Genomic DNA, 21,299 nt, shown 5'->3' on the forward strand with positions numbered 1-21,299 from the left:
GATAATATCATCTAGTGTGACTAACGATCACACCAGTGTCCCAGACAGAGCCAAAGAGCTGAAGCCCTATGTGCTAAAATCTCTCCAAGACCCTGCTAAACTCCAACACAGTCCACCTCCTACGCTATGAGCCAGTTGCCTTTGGAAGAAACCTACTGAGCAGTGTTGCATTGGGCACTTTTTTCTCCTTGGGCTCTCTGGAGGTGAGCATATCCATCATTAGCAGAAGGATGAACCCTTGATTCATCATCGCCAAAACAAAGAGTTGCAGCTTGATGATCCAGAGAGAAAACACCCACTATTCAGCCTAATGGAGTTGTAGACTGTCTTTTTAAACACTAGCATCAGGTCCCCTTGCTGTCTGCTCTGATAAAATAAAAAAAAGAACTGAATCTTTTTTAGTCTGGAACAGAAGGATCTTCTAGGGGACCTGCCTCATGCTTTTCAAGATCAATCAATGGATTTTTTTCAGTATCACCAGAAAAACAAAGTAAGGACACGTGTGGAAACTGCAGGGCAGTGCACTTAAAAACTGAGAACTGGATCTCAGTTTAGACTGGATGTCTAAAGGTGATCCTTTACACAGAGAATTCTGGAAGTATGGCACAAGCTGGGCAGCTATGTTTCTGAAGCTGATACACTGGTTTCCAACAAGAAACAGCTAGATACGATCTTCGCACCACTGAGCTATGAGTCAAGTGATCCCATCTCATTTAAAACCTCTTACATTTTTTAACTCATATGAGACTCTAGTGGACAACATGGTGGTGAATTGGTGAGGACTACTGCTTCACAGCACAGGGCCCTGGATTCAGTTCCAGACCAGGGTGTTATGTGTGTGGAGTTTGTTCTTCTCGTGTTAGCGTGGATTTCTGCCAGGTGTTCTGGTTTCCTCCCAGTTGAAAAACACACTGGTGTGTGTGTGTGTGTGTGTGTGTGTGTGTGTGTCTGGGGTGCCCTGCCTTGTGACCAGTGTTGCCGGTACAGGCTCCTGCTCCCCCACGACCCAGAATTGGATTAAACAGTTAGAAAATGGATGGTGGACGGTGGATGGATGAGACTCTAGCAAGTTGCCTTGGAGATAAGGCTTAACTCTCAAGTGCTTCAGCTCAAAGTGCCATTATTGTCTATATTTCAATCACGGTGTTGTGCTTCAGACGTTTTACTGTCATATCCAATACTGGTAAGCTGCCAGGTTGGGTACCTGTTAACTTCATGTTAAACGAAGCAGCTAGGACTGTTTAAATATTCCCAATTTCCAGGACAGATGAAACATGGTAGTCTGGATATCCCTAAAATTAAATAAATACATTTGCATCGGCCTTTAGCTAGTACCTTTGTAAGCCATGACTCTCACGCCGACAGCATTGAATTGACTAGAATGTGTCAATCGCGCGTCTCAAGAACTGTCACCTATCACACCACCAGTTCTAATAAATCTGACAGCAGGAAATCATATACAGTTCGCCCCCTTGCAGTTACATAGGATACGCGCACAGTAATCTTACTCCACTGCTGTGTTTGGGTGATTTGAACTCGCACCGATTAACCTTCAGTTAGGTAAACAAAAAAATCGCAGACTGGCGTTTCATTCTAATCACGCAAAATCAATTCAGGCCCTTTGCGTGATACAGGCCAGATGACACCACCTTTGAGCATAAACCCAATATGACAATGAATGGCTGGCGGCTATACAATATACGAAATTACAGTGAGACTCCAGGTCCTGCTGCTCTGACAACATAAATAGCTGCGCATACTGATATGTATAAAATCAAACACAAAAATTAAAATGCTGATGTTCAAACTGGTTTACCGATATTAAAATGACATTACCTAACTCTAACTTCTAGCAATCACTGAAACCACATATTTTCACACATTTCTTTGATTTATAACACCGTCTTGTCTTCCGGCTTCATTTTGCTTATACAGTATCCTGTTATGAAGTATTTTAGTGCATTTCGCTTCCTTACTAAGCCCCGTACGCTCTTTAGTGAAAGGCCATCTGTCACGCAAAGACACGCACAGGTGTTCATCGCGCAGGCCAGCGAAAATGGTCTGTATCGCAGAAAAAGATTTACAGGTATTTCTTATAATGACATTTTCAAATCTCCTCACCGTCCCACTGCTGTCTCCGCCGGATTTACCAGCCTCTGATCTCCGAGACCACAGAGTGTCTGCCCTCCCACTGCCAATAGGCGACGTCAAACGTCCGCAGCGCACGGTTCCGCCTGCGTAACCGTATAACCCGGCACACACGGGCAACCCAGGTTTGTGAGGAACGCTCATAGAACAAAATGGTCTAAGACTTATGCTAATAAGGGGTCTAATTCCCCTTTTAATGCTCATGAGGTGGAAATGCAGTATTACTTCCATTAAAAACTTGAAATATATATATAAACATATCTGTTGTAATTTATGCAAGAAATTTAAGTTATTGTGCTCAAATTTGTACCTTTGGCAGCGTTTTGTTCTGCGTTTTTTGTTCACTTATATTTTTGGATACCCTTTCTCTTTTGCATAATTTGATGTTCAATAAAACTTTTGAAAGAAAGATTTTTTAAGGAATGCGCCTGCTTTGTAAGAATCAGGGTTTTCCAGATAATCTGATAGAGTGAGAGCCCAGCTTCGAAAACTGTCATTAATGATTAAACACACGTGCAAACTAAAACTGATATCTATAATTATAATACAGCTACTTATATTTGCACATATTGGAGACCCACTGTGTACTAGGCCTCGGGGTGGAGGACTGATATTTTGTCCTTCTTGGAAACATTATGTTTTTGCTCTGTAAATAATCAGATATAACTAGTATATTTTCTTATTCTTCAATTAATAAACAAAAGCTGGGTGAAAAAATATTCAGGTCACCAAATCCTGCTTGACTACATAAAAGGAGAAATTTTCCTTCAGAAAAGGTTGTGGAAGTATAGAAGAAGCTACCCAGCTATGTTGTTTAAGCTGAAATTTTAAACTCATGTTTCCTTCATGAAGCGCCTGAGTGCAGGGTTCAAATAGCTAAGAGAGTCCTAAAGAGCTGGACAGCTCAAATACTACCCTCTCCTTTTTAATCTTATGTTCTTACTGCAGAGTTTTTGCCTCACAGCAGCGTCTTAGGTCTTGGGAACGCTGGAAACTAAGCAGTTATTGAAAATGGGTATGTAACTCTGTCTTAATTATTCCTAATAGCACCCAATAGATGTTATTATACATTGTCTGTCTGGGCACGCAGGTTAATATGAACTGTAGAGAGCCGGGGCCAGAAAACTACTCAGTATACTTCTAGATGCCTTAAAGATGTTGTATTACCAAATGCGAACTACATTTCCCACAAACCCACTGGGGTACTTCCTGTAATGTTTCTACGTTTCGAGCCGCTAAACTGTCTGTCAGTTGTGACGTACTTGCAGGTCCCTTCCAGTCACATGATGGTGTCACAGGTGGTTGTCTAGTACGATAGACGTGTGTTAAGAATAAACCTAAACTGAATCTGCTATTAAATTGGTGTATGTCTGAAAACAATAGAAAAATCAATGGGACGATTCCGTATAGTGGCACACTAGCCTGCGTGATTAAGCTAATACATCCGCTTGCTGTGCCAAACACCTTCCTGTTACAGTTTCATAGTTGTTCTTATGAAAAAGTGCTTTAAATTTTTATCAATTAGTATGATGTAATAATCTGCATCACTGAAGCCACTCATAGTTATGGTGTCTTTTAAATCACAGGCAGGAGGACTTAAGTGAAGACAGGTTGGGTTCTGTCTTAAGTAAGGGAAATGCCTTCACTCGTGAATAACAGCTCCTGACTGGTGGACTACGTGCTGACAGCTCAGAGAGAAAAGGGAGGTTACCAGGGCACTAGAATATATGGTCCACTCATTACCCTCCAGAACAAGTACTCTTGGAGTCAGTCAGTAGGGTACACACATCTGAAGTGTGTTTGGAAGAGGTTTGGTTTACATCTGGTTGTTAGCCAGGATCAAGACCTACAATACAGTATGTGGACAGGCTATTCAGAGCAGGGATAGACCTACTGTAGTAGTTACAGTTTGGCAAGTTGCTCCTGAAGTAAGGCTGGGTAACAACATAAGCAATGTGGCTCGTAAGCTGTACACAAACCTTTGTGTAAAGAAGTGTCTCCTGTTCTTTTGAGTTAAGAGGCAGATCCCGTTCTTACTCCAAAATACATTCTTATGTTTTCCATTGTGCTATCCACTTTGTGTTTACTGTTGGAAAAAGTCATGGAAAAGTCCAAAACCTCTGTTAAGGTTTATTAGGTCAAAATTACTGCCCTTCATTTTGTTTGGCTGATTTTCTAAATGTATAAAGGTGTTTATAAAGTTGTTTCTTGCATTCAAAGCAGTGTTGGAAGGCAATGGGTTACCAGTTACTGTTTTAATTGTAATAAGACCTCAAAATCTGGGTAAAGGTCATCTCTTACACTTTTTTGACAATAATACGATTACAGTTACTTTCAGTAATTTAGAGATTATTTTAAGCAATTCTTTTTGGGATTAATTATGTGAATAAAGCAGAAATGAACTATAGTATTTACAAAGGGATCTTTTCTAATTCATAATGTTATTTAATTATTACCCATATGACAATTCAGGAGAAAGTAGGAGATATACAAGCATGTTTTCTGTCCTTTTGCAGAAAGTACAGTATATACAGATGGAATTTAATTGAAACAAAGCTCATGATTCACTCTTGAAAATCCAAATCCTTCCTTTATTAAAAAAAACAAGAAAATTACATAAATATTTTGGTAAATAACTCATTAGCTATACCAAAATATTAGAAGATAGTACCTTGTGTTGGAGTAATCAGGTGTGTCTTTTCCAATACAATATACTGTAAATGGCCCAGTTGGTGGTATGTCTCATGTGGACATACTGTATAGCAGGAGCATGTCAGGCCATTTCCCCAGTGTGCTGTGCCTTGGAAAAGAAGGTTTTTATGGCATTAGAAGAGTCATGATTCTTGGTGCATGTGCTGGTACACTTCAGATTGGAAAAAAAATGCATCATGATCAAAGCTCTGATTTACCTGGTCAACATATACAGTCACAACATGAAATTAAAGGGGAAACTCAATGCTATGTTTGTATTTCCGTGTTAGAAAGAATCAGAATTGATGAGTGCATTTCAAATCACAATGAATGTAAAATGTACATAGTAACATGTAAAACCCCCTTTTTACATCACAAAATAGACTACATTTCCAGGTATGTGCAGCGCCATATTCTGTGATTCAGAACAAGCCAGCAAAACATCCGGTGAAGTAAAGCAGCTCTATTACATTGTAAACAAGCAGGCTTGTGAATACATTACTTTTAATCCAGTAGAAATATTGCTCTCCACTTTGAGACGGTTTTGCAGTCAAATACTACTTACTAACTCTGCATACAGATCACGTTGGAACATTTCTCTGGTGAAATGTCTGCTGCACAACCTGTACTTATTCACTCATGCATTGCATTACATTAGTCATTACAGTGACTAGAGAGCAGGAAGAGCCGGTTCACAATTCTCATGAACTCTCCACAAAAATAGTGACTATACAGTACTTTCATAAAGTTCATAATTTTGTGTTTAATTCGGAATATCTTTAATTTTGCCATACTATCAATGAATGTATTTTATAATTGAGGTTTAATAACCAGCCTGAGAAATTAGGACTACAGTTCCCCTTTAAGTGCTACTGATTGTGGCCTTCTGTGAAGTCTGGCTTCCTGACTGTTTTGTGAGCTGTGAAAAGATGTCAAGACAGAAGCCCCATTACTAGAGGGCACTTTAAAGATATTTTTCTTGAAACATATAACAGATTCTACCTAAGAATAAGAAAATCGAAGACCAGAAAGCAGTGGCCGAAAGAGTTCAATAAATCAAATAGTATATAATGAGAAAGGGAGCAATATATAAAATAATTGAAAAAAAAGATGTATTCAGTTAGAGAAAAATAATGCAGTGAACTGCAAGATAGGTAAAACTAGGTTAGTAGGATGGTTGAGCAAGAGACAGAAAATAATAAAGCATTGGAGCCCAGAATCTTTAATATAATGTATTTTTCAGGATAACAACAGCAGAGGAACAGTAAAGGATGAAGCAGAATGTCTCAGGAAGAGTGAGATAACATTGGTAGTTCCATATTGAAACTGCAAGGGCCCATCAGTCCAGAGCTAATCATGGTTTTCATGATATTAAGCAAATAGAGAGCACATGACTCCACCCCCCAGTGGACAGAAAGCCAGTTCACCAGAGAGCAGCTGGGTGACCTGGAGCAATCAGGTTAAAGTACCCTGCAAAAGGTACAACAGCATTGTCTGCCTCAGGGACTTTAACCCACCAGTCCAGAAACTGACCCACTACAGTATGTTACACTGTCTTCCAAGAAAAGTAACCTGGCTAATATATGAAATTAGTTAAATTCATATTTCACTCAGGTGTTTATCAAGGAAGAAATTGACAACACACCTCTAGCTGAGCCAAGATAAAGCTTAGCAACATTAAATAGCTTTAGCATAGTAGAGAGTTTTTCTGATTACGCGTTGTACACTATGCTCTTTATTTTCTCTCTGATTCACTGTTGAGAGCTAAGGAGGTTTGCTAGCCACAATTGCTCCAGACACAATAGTGACTTTCGTGATAAGACGTGTTTCATAAATTGAATGGTTTTGCTTAAAATTATTATTTGCACATAGAAACTGCATCATATCAGCTATATAACATTCAAAACAATGTAAGAGGTACAGAACTCAGTGGTAAGGTACTCATCCAAAATGTCTTATGAGATATTTTACTGAAAAAAATCCAGTGCAAAACATTGTCAGTACTGTACACATTATTTTAAGAAATACAATAGTAGTTGACATCTTTAACCAAAATCTAGCAACAAATGTTTTTACTCTTGGTGTGTCTTGGTTCAATTCAAGTATCTGGCTATAGATCTAACACTGTAACACAGTGTGAATATAAGTGTGCAACCATCTTCTGAATGCACTCTTTCCACTGCATATTGATCACACAAATAGGCAGATTCTGGGCTACTGCTGTCAGATATGTATTTAAATTTAAAAATGTATTTTAAATCAGAATGTGGATTAAATGCGTTTAAATCAAAATATTTAAAGGATACAATTAAAATCATAATTCGCGATGACGTGAAGCCAAAACCGATATTTTTTACACAACTTAAGAAAAAAAGAAGTACAGCTGTACGAAAAAGCCGCGGTTACTTATATTAATACTATTTGTAGTTTTAATGAGTTATCGAAGCTTCAGAAATTTCAGTTGACTTGCTGTAGTTTGCACAACATGGAAAAATCTTGATTTTACGCGTTTTCAAATTAATCTGCCACGAAAGCACACAAAATGCGACCAGTTTCATGGATATACTTCCGTCAATTCTCAAACAGGTGTACATTGAATATGCATAACAACTTCTAACAGTCGGATGAACGCAATGAAGTATCTTCGGAGTTCAGTACCAAAATGACAAGGTTAGCTTTCTCTCCGTGCGGATCAAACTGCACAACAGATACCTTATGATTGACAAGGAAGCGAGCCCAATTGAAAATGAGGCACGTGTTCAGCGAGGCTAGAGTAGTCCTATTGCAAATCAAGGAGGACGAAACCCCCAGGAAAGAGATGTTTTATAATTCCGTACCAGTGTCTTGCCTAATATAAAAGCAAACAAATGCTTTCCAAGTTTCGATTCGTTCTTTCATACAAGAGGTCGTTATCTGCGTGCTGTCACAGAAAAGTGACATACTAACATAGATGAATCTTTAGGTAAGTTTGTGCATTGTACTCATTGCTTCGTGTCATTGTCGTGTGTTTAAACGAATACCTGAAAAAGGTAAGCTATACAGCTACGAATTTATTGCATGATTTCTAGGTTTTATTTTTCTGATGATCTACTTACTGTGTTTATTGCCTGTGGTGAAATACATTTTCACTACAGTAATCTTCAATTCGGAATTTTTCACTTCCGTTTAAAGTTGAGATTATTTTACGGTCGAGAATGTTACTTTCAGGTAGTTAATGTACAGTAGCTCCACTTGTAGTTCACAGTTTTTAAAATTTGTTCATTTATTACCGTTGCAATGAAGTCTTGTATATGCTAAAATATCTAATAGAGTTTGTTTGCATAACCGCAAGCTGGTGATGCAGTGTTTCATATGAAAACCTGTACGGAAAGTTGCGTATTTTTTAATGATTCATCGTCTCAAAGAAGTGTGAAAGTATTAGTGGTAGAAATATTTTCTGTAATCGAACACGTTTGTCTGTGTTTTGTATTTTCAAAGTGCGACTTTGAAACCCTTAACGATTCGTCTATCGACATAACAACTGTAATGTATGCAGAAACAGCGCTTTGTTATTCAAAATAACCTGTAAACAGTAAACCTACAGCGGTTTATATATAATATATATAATAATCTTGATGCACTAGTGTGTCTGACGTTTTTGATGCCCATTTCTGGTTGCAGACGGTGGTTTTGTCCAGACAGAGGAATGCAGGGTCTGTTTCTGGTGGAGCCCGTTGTCGGCTTTTATGCGTTTGCCAATTTTTTGGCATTTCCACTCCTGCAACAGTATGTGTACCGCCGACTGTGGCAGCAGGTGACGAACACCTCATATCCAACTGGCAACGACAACACGTCCGCTTGCAATCCGAACAGCACCAACGTCACTAACCATCATGAGGTGAGAGACTTTTCACTACAGACACTTTTATAGTAAACGAGCGAGGTGTTTTCGCAGTTTACCAATGGTTCCCCCACTTTGTTTCACCTAACTTTTCACAAACTCAACGTCTCTCCGATCTCGGTTATACTTATTCCTAGTCTCCCTGAAACAAGTCATATTTGAAATACTTCTTCGCTGTTGATTTTTTTAATTAAAAATAATATAAAATTTAATTTATTTCTGTGTGGGACTGTAAGAAAGGCTAAATATCTTCCAAATGTCCAGTCGTTACACATTGACAATTGTGAGACGCCAGAAGTGCCCGGTCGAATGTTTGACACACCTAGTCTCTGTGGTATTGAGGTTGGCATTTTACCAGTCTTTTTTTCCCCCACAAGGACAATAACACTGACTTAACAGCACTTCCATATAATTGACGGGGGGATTTCACTTCTGTTTTTTTATTCTCTTTTTTAACAAACTGTCGAGAAAGCTGTTTTGTTCTACTGTGACAAACAACATGAACTGTCTTTTGCTTTTATCTCCTTTCAGGGACACTTTTTGTTTAATAAAAATACCCCGTCGGTTCTCGAAAGTCAGGATGCAAAGACTATATATAAAAAGCATTTTCCTCACGTTTTAGATACTAACAGGGTACAGGAATAAAAAAAAACAGCTTGGTAGTTCTTAATATTTCATTTTGAGGTTACCAAACGTTTTGATCTTTCATTCTTGTTAATCAGAATCTTCAAAGTCTAACTCCACCTGTACAGTAATAGCCAATATCAAGTATTGTATTACCTCGCCACATTTGCCAGTAAAATCTAATTGACTGAGGTGTGTTCCCTCATTAGCACAATGTACCTCTCTATAATCCATGAAGCTAAATGCTAATGTACCCCAGGGTATATACAAATAACAAATACTTGTACAAATTAAAATGTCGCAGGTCATGATCAAGAATTGTTTCCCTTTGTAAAGAAGGGAAAGCACTGGCAGGACAAAAATAAACAAAGTGTTTAAGATCTTTGTACAGCAGTTTATAAATGCAAACAAATCTACTGAACAAGCCACCAGCTGTGAAATGACAACTCCCATTGTCCCATTTTGTCCCAAAATTCCAGTTATCAGATTGATATTCTTTAAATAAACTTAATTGGCATTATTTAAAAAAATTACATGGATATGTTTTCCAAACAGACTTGCTCTGAGCTTTTCTAATACACATTTTTAAGTATAAAAAATTATGTACCGGGGATATAACAAATGCTTCTAATCATGAGTTCATTAATAGTCCAATGAATTTAAATACCCAAAATTAAGATTCAACTAATTTTGTTATCTTGTTATATTAATTTTGTATATCTTGTTATATTAAAGGACATTAAGTCCAATGAGTACAAGCAGCTTCAGTATCATTAATGTTTCTTATCCATATGTTTGGGCCATGTAAAACAAGTGTTGAAAATCTGTATTGGTGAACAAAAACTGAGTCAGCAGGCTCTCTTCTAATTTTGCAATCCTTTAATTATAAGAAAAAGATCATTGTTTGCGGTTTTAGGGTACAAAACAAACTTCCCAAAGCTCCTATGTGTTATTTTCATTTTTCTTTATTTTTGCAGGATGTCCAAAAAGCAGCTTCTTTGTTCTCGCTCTACAATGAGCTGTTCTCCATCATTCCCAGCCTCCTGGTCACCCTAGTGCTGGTGTCTTACAGTGATTATCGAGGACGCAAGATCAGCATCCTCCTCCCTGTGATTGGGTCTCTGATCGCTTCAGTCACCTATCTCTGCGTGTCCTACTTCAGCCTGAGCCTCTACCTGCTGATCGTGTCCAACTTCGTGAGCTCTCTTTTTGGGGGGTTTGGGACTTTCCTGGGTGGCTGCTTCTCGTATGTGGCCGATATCTGTGATGATAGCAAGAAGAAGATGCTGCGAATGTCCAGCATGGACATGGTTCTCGGTTTGCTGTCGGGGGTCGCTTCCGTTTCGACTGGCTATTTCTTAAGGTCAACTGGTTTTAACTGGCCCTTCTTTGCCTCTTCCGTGTTTCACTGTATCAATATACTATACATCATCTTTATCCTGGAAGAGACAGTTAAAAATCCTTATTCCAACATCCAGAACGGGCCCACCCACAAGCCTCTCAAGAAGGTGGTTTATGGAATCTACCTCCTCTTTGCGTCCTCGAGTAGGAAGAGGTCGATTCTGCTCGTCCTAATGATCTTGAGTTTCACGTTCTTTATTTTTGCCAACCTGGGTGGCGTGTCCATTTTCATCCTTTACGAGCTGAACGTGCCCTTGTGCTGGAACGAAGTGCTGATTGGGTATGGTTCAGCCCTCTCCACCATCGTGTTCCTGACCAGTTTTGCCGGCGTGTACTGCCTTTCCTACTGTTTTTCAGAGGCTGCCATAGTGTTTATTGGGTTGCTGTCATTCATGGCTGGCATGATCATGACAGCGTTTGCCAAGACCACACTGCTCATGTTTCTTGGTAAGTGCCTTCATTTTTAACAATATGTCAAATTGCCTTTGACCTGGATATAATATTATAAACTATGCCCAATTAATGGTGTACTAGCAACCTGTTACCAGCAGCCTTTTTCCTTGTCCCAATTTATGTAATATTTAGCAGGGGGATTTAAAGGCTTATTTGGCTCTGCCAAAGAACAAATTTCAATTTTTTCTGGAAAATAGTAAAAGCTTCGATGTCTAAATCCACCAACATTGTTTTACTCAAAAGGTTTTCAAAGACCATATAATAAAAATTATTTTATATATCATCTTTAAAAATAATGGGCTCCATATTGACCAAAAGCACTTTATCCAAAATACAGAAAAAATACAAAGCCAAGAAAACTAAGTAGATACAGAGAACAAAACAATCCCAAAAACCTCTCTGAAAAAGTATTTTTTTAGCTAACCTTAAAAGCACCCAAAGTGACAGTTCTAGGTTTCGTCTGGAATTGTGTTCCAGGGCGTTGGAGCACAGCCACACAAGGCACAATTACTCACACTTTATTAGTTCATCTTGTGCTGGAAACGGGGCAGTAAAATTCTACCATGGGAATGGTAGTTATGCAGGAGCTTCTACAAGTATCAAAACAATAGAACAAGAAGAAAACATTTAGCTCATTTCGTGGGATTAAGTTTGCCACTATGACTTATGTTTTCCTGTGGAGCCCTTATCTTGATTTTGTTTGCATAAACATGAATTTTTATGCTATTTTTTATATTTTGGGGTTCGAAAGAATCAGCATTGATTTCAAACCACAATAAAAGTAAAATTTACACAGGAACTTGTAATATGTCCAATTTACATCACGAAATAGACAGAATTTCCAGGTATGCACAGCACCATATTCTGCAATTCAGAACGGGGCCACAAAATGTCCGGTGATGTGAAGTGGCCATATTACATTGTAAACAATATTTCTGAATACATCTCTTTTAATCAAACAGAAATATTGCTCTCAACTTTGACAGTTTTGCTGATTAATGGATCTTACTTGGTAACTCTGCATGCAGATCACATTAAAAACTTTCTGCGGGGAAATCTGCTGCACAATCTGTATTTAATTTGCTTGTACATCGTATTACATAAGTTTTTATAGTGACTAGCGAGAAGGAAGGGCTGCATCACGTCACAATTTGTGGGATCTCTTGCTCTTGTCTGTGGTGAGATCAGGGGTTAGTGATTACATGGCGATTTACAGTACTTTTACAAAGTTCACGTTTTTTGTGCTTAATTCAAAATTTGTAAACTTTTTCTATACCGTCAATGGATTTGTTAACAAGATTTAATAACTGGTCTGAGAAATTGGGACTGCAGTTCCCCTTTAAAGCCCTCTGTGTTTTCTCCTGATAAGGAGAGATAATTCTAAAGCTCATGTCTGGTATTAGAAAATAATCCATCAGAGGTCACACTTGTGCAGTGTCTTTATAAGTGAGTGTAACTCGGAGCATGTAGCTAATTCCCCTCTTGGGGAGATGGCAAGAGTTCTTCAGTTGACTGTTGTATTGTAGCAGTCTGAGAATAAATAAGCCAACTGTTGAAGTACCAAAGCCTTTTCTAAATTGTTTGAGTTTCCCCAAATCAAAATGACATACAGTACATGCTAACTAGTATGAAAGTCATATTTGTTCCATTTAGTGTTATAAAAAAACATATTCTTTATACAGTAGGAATGTTGGTAATGTTAGATTTATTCATGAAATACTATTTAGTACTATGGTAATATTCTCCAATGTCAAATAATACAGTGACCTTCTAAATTATCTTCTAATATTAGCATCCTGTATGTTTTAGATTTATTGTAGATTTTTCATTAATACAAGTACTTCACCTTTTTACAAACAACACTGAACATAATTCCATATGGACCATATTAAGGTATTCTAAGAATAAGATTGTAATGGTATAAATATAATTGGCACCACTCGTCCAGTCTTTAAATACAACAGTTTTTAAGCTGATATTAGATAATTTGACAGCAGTGTTACTACCTTCTGGCCTGAAATCACCAGATCTCAGGAGTTAAGCAGTGCTGGTCCTGGTCAGTACTGGGAGATCTCGAAGGAAAATCAGGTTTCTGCTGTAAGGGGTGTTGGTGGATTTTAGGCTTGCTAAGTCTTACTTGCCTGAATATCCCCCTTAATTTTTTACTCCTCCTCCTGATGTTTAGTGTAGTGTGGCTACTGGTATAAAATGGATGCTTTACATCACCCTTGGCCCTGGCCTGTATATGAGGTGCTTTGGGTTCTTTCAGGAAGGCAAGTATAAACACGAAGAACTAGAATATACTGTATTCATATATTTATCAATTTCCAGGAATTTTAAATGAATGTGCTTTGCTAAGCATCTGTGATATCTACTGTACCTGTATATATTACAATCTTGATATCCAAAGAATAGTCTTTGAAACAGACTTGTCTGTTTTCTGTAGCCTCTGTGATATATACTGTATATATTAATTTAAATTCTCCATACTTTGCAAGAGATCTTTATTAGGTGAACAGTTCTTCAGTATTGGGTCAGACGTCAGTGAAGCACAGAGCAGTGTTACATCACTGTTCTCTGTGAATGACATCACACAACACCCTGACCATCTTGTTTCTGTTTTCTTAGTTAGGTTGCCTATGCTTTTTGCCTTTATGCCTGCTCCTGTGTTGAGGGCCATGATGTCCAAGATCGTTTCGAAATCCGAACAAGGTAAGTGGCTTTTCCAGAAAAGCCATCTGGAAAGACCAATCCAGGCGTTCCCTCTCGCTGGCCTAGGCCATGCAGAATGGATTAAATTCTGCCAGTACTGGGTGGACCGAGGTCAGTGGAGATACTGTTCTGTGGCCACTGTCTGGGAGTCTGTGTTGCAGCATGTTATGTATTTGTGAGTGCTGCTCCAACCCAGGTCCAAACTTGCAACATCGGGGACAGAGCCCAGGCTGTGCTTTGGAGAACTAGTACCCATACTGCCAGAGCCATTCAGGAGGCCTGGCAGTTTGTAATAAAAATCCAACTAAAACATCCATAATGCTTTGCTTTTCATAGATTTAGATCAGAAAACTGGAACTTTCCTCATGCAGTGAATATGCAGAAGTCCAACATTCACCCAAGGGCACTATCAACGGACAGTTAATTACAGAAATCGTTTCTATTTTAAACAAGTATCAGAGCTCCCGTGAACCACAAAAAAATATACATTTTTGTACATTGTGAATGAAAGAAAAGCCGCATTAAGCCTTTTATGTCAAGCACTTTAAAATGCTTGATCTCTCAGCAGATACACGTTAAAATAAGCAGCAGTTAATGTTCTCATTGTCTGCATGTTGTTTTCTGAAGCTAGCATTGTCCCTGAATTGGCATTCAGTCATTCTTCCACGAGAATGATGAAAGCCTGCTGAATCTGCTCTCTTTGCAGGGGCACTCTTCGCCTGTGTGGCCTTCTTGGAGAGTTTAAGTGCCAGTGCAACGTTTGCTGTATTTAACAGCATCTATGCTGCAACAGTGGCCTGGTTCTCCGGCTTCAGCTTCCTTGTGGCAGGAGGTCTATGCGTGATCCCGATGATACTGATGGGGTAAAGTCTTGTATTTTACTAAATGTGGTTGGAGTCAGAGGTGGAATGGTGGTGCAGCGGTTAGCATTGCTGCCTCGCAGCACTGGGGCCTTGGGTTCAATTCCTATTGTACTGTCTACATGGAGTTTGTATGTTCTCCCTGTGTTAACGTAGGTTTCCTCCAGGTGCTCTGGTGTCCTCCCACAAGACGTATAGATAGATTAAATTCTTTGAAAAACTGGCTCCTGGTAGTGTGTGTGTGTGTTCCCTGTGATGGACTAGACTCCTGTGCTCGATCAAGTGGTTGGAAAATGTCAGTAAGATGACTTTGGGTACTCTGTTTCAACATGGTATGTTACAATTGCACATTCCATCCAGAAGGGTTTCAAAGTGCTTTACATACTGTATAGAAGGGTATCTACAGTATTTATCACTAAAATTTGAGAACCCGCTCAAAATTCTTCAGGAAGAGAAGAGAATAATTTAGTTCTCAAGTTGAACTGGAGTGGAAAAGTAGACTGAGTAAGAAGTGTGACTTAACCAAACCAAAATTTAATACTCCTACTCTTTACAATTACAATTCTATAGATTAATGATCACACCTATTAATGTACTTCTTAATATACATATTCATACTACTTATTTGTAGTGGCCTCCCTTCCTGGTATTAGTGAGGCCCAGCCTTGCTTACCTTCTGAGATCTGGCTGGATCAAGATCTACATCCAGATACATCTACATATACTGTAGATGCTGACTGACTTAAGGAGGATTAGGTGTTAATTGTTTGTGGTTTCCTAAAGATGAGTGGATTGGTTTTAAGGAGCAAGACTGCTTTCACAGAGAGATGCCTCAGCTGCTTCTCTAAATACGTGGAACGATGAAACGGTGGTTAGCATTGCTGCTTTACAGCTGTTGGGGTCCCAGGCTCCCTCATGTTTGTTGTGGTTTTGCGTGTGTGCACCCTGTGATGGCCTGGTGTCCCATGCAGTGTGCCACCACCGCATTGTGCCGTGTGCATCTGTACCAGGGCAAGCATCCTTGTAGTAATGGATGGGATGACATCTCTTTAGGGTTAGATTTTTTTATAGGGCGTGTTTTTAACTGTGTGAAAATGAGTTAACTGAACCCATGGTTGAAGAAGGTACATTATGGTCTTTTTGCACATGCATTCCAGTTTACTGCTTCCATGACCGAAATCATCTGACATTCAGCTGAAACTATCCACCTTTGTATTGGAGTGTGCTTTCAGCTTAATGATTAAGTCTTTTCTGCCTGACGCTTGCATTAGTTAACCCTGCACTGTATTGTTATATTATTGCCATTTTATTGTTCTCAATTTTATTTCAGTGCTGTCTTCTGTGCAACAACAGTGATGGCCTCTTGGCAAGGTTATCACTGTAAATGGAATTGTGCTCTGTTAACTTAAATTATTACGTAAAAGAGTATAATTATTGACCTGGTAGGTAAGTCATAATTAACAGCTTATGCTGTGTTGAAAATATTTACATACGGTAGTCTTTAAAAGGCACAGTCTTCCTTTAAGAGTGTTGTTTCCCAATTCTTTATGAAAAGCACCTTAACAGTCACTGCACATAAAGAAAGTGCTGTTATTTAGAACACTGTAACTCAAAACCCCCACTTCACTATGAATTTGCAATATTTCAATTTTTCTTTTCCAAGATTACCTTAACTGACCCTATTGTCCATGAATGCTGTTTTCTTTATCCCTTGAACAATAGTCTTCAGAGAGCAGGAATGCAGAACAAAGAGCAGCAGAGTGTCATTGAAAATTCAAGTTGCCCAGGAACATGAAATACCAGGAAGCTTCTTTAATTTTGGACAGTTGACAAGAGGTGCTCTATTATAAATACAGTGCATTTCAGTGTTACCACTCCAGCAAACCTTCAGGAACTCCTGAATAAGATCTGAAGCAGCTGACTGTTTATTTGTTTGAACAGATCATTAAAATTTCAGTGATTTTATGGGTCATGTGACATTCCACTCCAGTGTTGGGTGTCAAAGGCTGTTCTGCTAAGCTTTATATAGTGTAACAAGGTACATGCAGGCACTTTAACCTACACATATCTAGAAAGGTCAAATTACTGTACAATAGGGGTTCTCCTGCCTAGTCTGGGGACACACACCTACTTGTGTTCGTACCTGTCAAGCTTTTTAACTGAGCTAACAATTTTACTCGATTGGAACCTTTGTGATGATTTTGCTACTCATAAGCTGGATATCTCAAGTTAGTTATGAAATGCAATCATCAGAAAGCAGATATCCCACATGTTTAGGAAATTAAAGATTTCAAATATCCCTATTATTAGGTCAGTTAAGGGCTCAGTTATTACACTAAGGTCAGCTGGAACACAAACAAGCAGGTGTGGGTCCCCAGGTCCAGAGTTGGGGAAATCTTTCCTTAAAACAGGAGTAGGTAGCGATTCTGGTAGAGTCTTTAAGCTACCGAATTTTTAAAAAGCCAGCACTGTACTCAAATTTAAGTAGTCCTGTGAGTATTTATAGTAGAAAGGTTCCAAACAAGAGGAGGCCATTCATTCCATCTAGCTCATTAGATGGTTAGCAGTCTAAAATGACTCTGCCATTTCTCACAGAATCTCATGGAGACTGTTTCATCAGCATGACTGCGGAGTTAATTCTAGCCTCTCACAATCTTCTTCTTTTTAAAAATACACTCCCTCAGAAACAAACCACGTGCCACACAAAACCTGAACATATCATCCAGTTAGTTTTACAGCTATTCCTAGCCTGTGTAAGTCAATACTGAAAAATGCTGACTCTTCATGCAGTTCTTCAGTATACTGTGTTATTGAATTGTGCCTTAACCACTGACTTGCTGTTCTTTTCTCTTCCCTCAGCTTTGTGGTGTACATGGGTGTTGAAGATGGCAGTGAAACCAAACCACTTTTAGCTGAAAAAGAAGCCGACAGTGACTAAGCAATTTTCACCTTACATCGGAAAAACAAAGAGAATTAGGAAGCCTGGCAGCATCGCATCCTGCGGGACTCTGAACATGGATAATCTTGGAACATGGATAATCTGGTTCACTAAATCTTTTCTTTTAGAAAACTAAACCAACTAAGCACTTTAACAGAGCACTGCTCTTTTAACCAGTGTTGCTAAGCCAAATGTGTCAAAACACCATTACTCCCAGCATCATACCATTTTGTTCCAAAAAAGGTTTCTTACTCTGAGTTAACTAAACTGTGGGCAGCAAAATCATTGTCTTGAGTGCTGGCAAAGTACTTTTTTACCGTTTGCGTGTCAAAGTGCATTTCTAGTTATATTTCTCTGCTTCTTGAAATTCATTATAAACAGATGTTTCTTCCGTTAAAGAAGGAAATTGCTTGAAAGGACTGTGTCCTTTTAAAATATGGGTGTTTTGTTTATTCCAAAGACAATGAATACTTTTGATTCATGTTGTCATCACCTGCTCCGCTGGAATTAAGACATTTTGCTTTTTAGTGTAGAATTAACAGTATTGGGGCTGGATAATGTTTCGTGTGCAAACAAAAAAGAGTCAGGCTTATTTTCATTTTTAAGTCTCTGCAGGCAGAAAAATCGAAATAGAATGTGCAGGCAAATATAATTATGCAAACGGGGTGGTGTGCATTTTTGTGACATTACATTTTGTGTGTAATGAGCATACAGAGAAAGCGAGGATGATTTTTTGAACTGACTCTTTGAGCCAATGATACAGGAAAAGCTTAGTAAGATTTAAGATATTAGATGATATTTGTCTACCTTCTTTTTGCACACCTATCACATACTATTGTAATGCATAGAAGCATTGCCAGAGAGAGCAACATTTACTGTACAGTATATTGCAGCAGGTTTTATTGACCTTAAGGCCTTCGCATTGAATTACGCAGCCCTTTCTATTGGCTAAAAAATGTAATGGTACCTATAAAATAGGGACCAATGACTCAGCCCATATTTATTTTCTGTGTCTTTCTTCACTCAAAGGGTTATTATAAAGATTAACATATTACCCCAAAATGTGTTTCTAAAACACATAGACTGTGAAAAGCACAGAATTAAAGTAAATTATTTGATCTTAAAAGGTAATTAACTAGAACATTTTGGATTACAAATCCATCTTGTGCAAAGTTGCCCTTTGCATTCATAATATTTTATTGTTGCTAAAGAATTTTAGCTTGAACTTGAATATTGGCAATATAAGATATTATAGTTGGAAAACAAGCTCTGCAGGTTTTCCAATTTGCACAACTCACACGGCAATGGGGGAAGTATCAGCATTATTTAGGTCTGGGCAAAAACAGTGACCCCTGCAACTGTCTCAGCTGTCCTGCAGACTTGTTGTGGCAGAAATGAGGGGTGCAGTGCTCCTTTAATCAACACTGACCTTCCTGCAGGTTACCATGACGATCGCAATGTCAAAAAGATGAATGACTCAATGGATGGGTGAGTCAGTGTGGCAGGTTGGCACTTCCTCATTTCTCCACGTGTGAGCATAGGAGTCATTGCTCTGAATGCAGACATACTGTAAAGACAAGCGCTGATTCCAAATTGTGCTGGTAAATAACTGTCAAGAAACATTTTCTAAAAGAAAAATGGCAAAAGATCATTAAAATGAGCCAGTGTACTAATTTAAGAGAAGCTACTAAGTGATGTCAGAATTCTGTACCTCAAAATGCTCCAGCTGTAAAATTCTTCCCCCTGCTGGTGGACTTTCAAAGAGCTGTACATGTACAGTATCTATTTAGGCTTAGGGTCGTGAGCTGTGGTAAAGCCCAAGGTCTTGGTGATGAGAGAGGTCTGGAGTACAGCTTTCATTTTCAAGCTGTAGGATCATCCTGTACTATGGCTCATGTCTGTAACAGAAAGACAGACTGTTTTTCTGTGTTTTCTGGTACAGACCTAAACATCTGAAAGTGGCCACTTAAAATTTTTATTAAAGCTCTGTTTTATGATGTCCCCAAGGGTGCACTTTAGACAGGAATCATTTGATAACAGCCCAGGTACAGTGGTGTTTTCTATCCATGCAAAATGAAAGTCACCTGCTAGCTTGGACTGTTGGTGCAGAAATCACTAAAGGAAACATTGGTCAATCTCAAAATCTCAATCTCGATTTCAATTGGATATCCTTTTTTGTACCAAAAATGAGATCCTTATGGTGTAAAAATAACAAGGAAAGAAAAATAGTAAATTCACCCCTATAAGTCTGTCTCTCAGCTATGACTTGGTCTATGAGGTCCCACAGAAGGGAACTGATCTTGTCCGTAGAATTATGATTTGAAAACCGTGGTGTTGGTGGATATACAGTAGCTGTATAAGTGAAAGAGTAGTTTACTGTGTCATATAAAAGGTGTGGTTTTGTCTTGGTTTTGATTTTAAAAAATCATATAATTGAGTTAATCAGGTGACAAGAGTAAAACTAATGGTGGCTAAGTGTATACTGTGATGAGCCTGAAACACTTATGTTCTAACGTTGTTAGAGGAACTTTTTCTCATGGGCAACCTTGTCACAAAATTAAAGTATCAAGTACAGTACAGTACATGAGATACAAAAGAAAGCATTTCAGTGGAATGTGTGTTGCATCAGATTAAATGCATATTAGATGTCCACAGTGTTATGTTACTACATAATAGGTGTGTTAAATTTGATTCTACAATCAATATGAGAGTACCTATGAATGTAATTTAGGTAGAGTATTTTTATATCCTTGCTTTCTCAAGGGTACCTTGTGCAACGGCACTTTTAATGCTTTTTGATGTTTTTTTTAATTCATTTCTGAATGGCAAAGAACTGAGGATCAGAATCCAAGTTTCCTTTATACACTGAGCAAATATCACACTCAAATTTCTTTTAAGCCTCTGTCAGATACTTAAAGAAAACAATTGTGTTCCTATTCAAACTGCAAGCTCTTGTTTATCGTCAATCCATTGTGTGCATGTTTGAGCAGTAGAAACCACAAAGTAAGAAATGTGATAGCCAATATACAATGGATGGTAGTACCCATCTAGACAGTTTGAATTACAAACCCTGCACTTTGGTGTGTAGTTTAGCCGAGGCCTGAAGACGGCAGAGTATCAGTTCAGGTGAGTTTAAAGATCATAAAATTCTTCGAAATGTGTTTTTAATGACGTATATCTATATAAAAATTAAAATTCTGTGTTTAGGCATTGAAGCACTATGTGGTAAATAATTTCTCAATTCTCTTCAATTCAATTAAAAGCAGGATGCTGTACAAATTCATATTTTAGGGAGATGACTATACACCTGATTTTGTTCATTCAAATAGTTTTTTGCCATGTGGACAGCAATAAACATCTTTGAAAATCAGTGTTTGTTTCAATCTGTTTGCCTTTCCTCCCAGTGACATCATTAGGATCTCTGTTGAATTAAGGTTGACTTTATTGCAAAATGTTGTCGACAAGTATAAATGCCAATTATTTTACTAAAGTTTTGTTTTCTCCTCCACAGATGGCAAAGGATTGTAAGGTAACTGTTAGAAATTTTTATGCTTTCATTTTGTTTCGAAACATTTTTTGTCACAGTAACCCA

General features: G+C 38.3%; 2 protein-coding genes across 3 annotated transcripts in view; one reads left to right on the forward strand and one right to left on the reverse strand.

The window, feature by feature from the left end:
- synj1 (synaptojanin 1) overlaps positions 1-2,182 on the reverse strand; it is a 64,987-nt gene extending 62,805 nt beyond the window's left edge. The window contains exon 1 of the mRNA XM_088919963.1: positions 2,122-2,182. The gene's annotated coding sequence lies outside the window, so the exon portion shown is untranslated. The remainder of the gene's footprint in view (positions 1-2,121) is intronic.
- Positions 2,183-7,621: 5,439 nt separating this feature from the next.
- Positions 7,622-21,077, forward strand: LOC148830712 (lysosomal proton-coupled steroid conjugate and bile acid symporter SLC46A3). 2 transcript variants are annotated; one of them, XM_088921038.1, is made up of 6 exons: positions 7,622-7,801; positions 8,500-8,716; positions 10,321-11,191; positions 13,826-13,909; positions 14,616-14,772; positions 17,629-21,077. In XM_088921038.1, the coding sequence occupies exons 2-6, from the start codon at positions 8,525-8,527 to the stop codon at positions 17,705-17,707; spliced, it is 1,383 nt and encodes a 460-aa protein (XP_088777164.1). In that variant the 5' UTR covers positions 7,622-7,801; positions 8,500-8,524; the 3' UTR covers positions 17,708-21,077. The 2 variants fall into 2 exon arrangements, with proteins under 2 accessions (XP_088777164.1, XP_088777165.1); XM_088921039.1 differs by having other exon boundaries at positions 7,725-7,868.
- Positions 21,078-21,299: the final 222 nt, after the last annotated feature.

The sequence above is a fragment of the Atractosteus spatula genome, chromosome 7 (assembly GCF_055471065.1).
Source record: "Atractosteus spatula isolate fAtrSpa1 chromosome 7, fAtrSpa1.hap1, whole genome shotgun sequence".
Taxonomy (NCBI): domain Eukaryota; kingdom Metazoa; phylum Chordata; class Actinopteri; order Semionotiformes; family Lepisosteidae; genus Atractosteus; species Atractosteus spatula.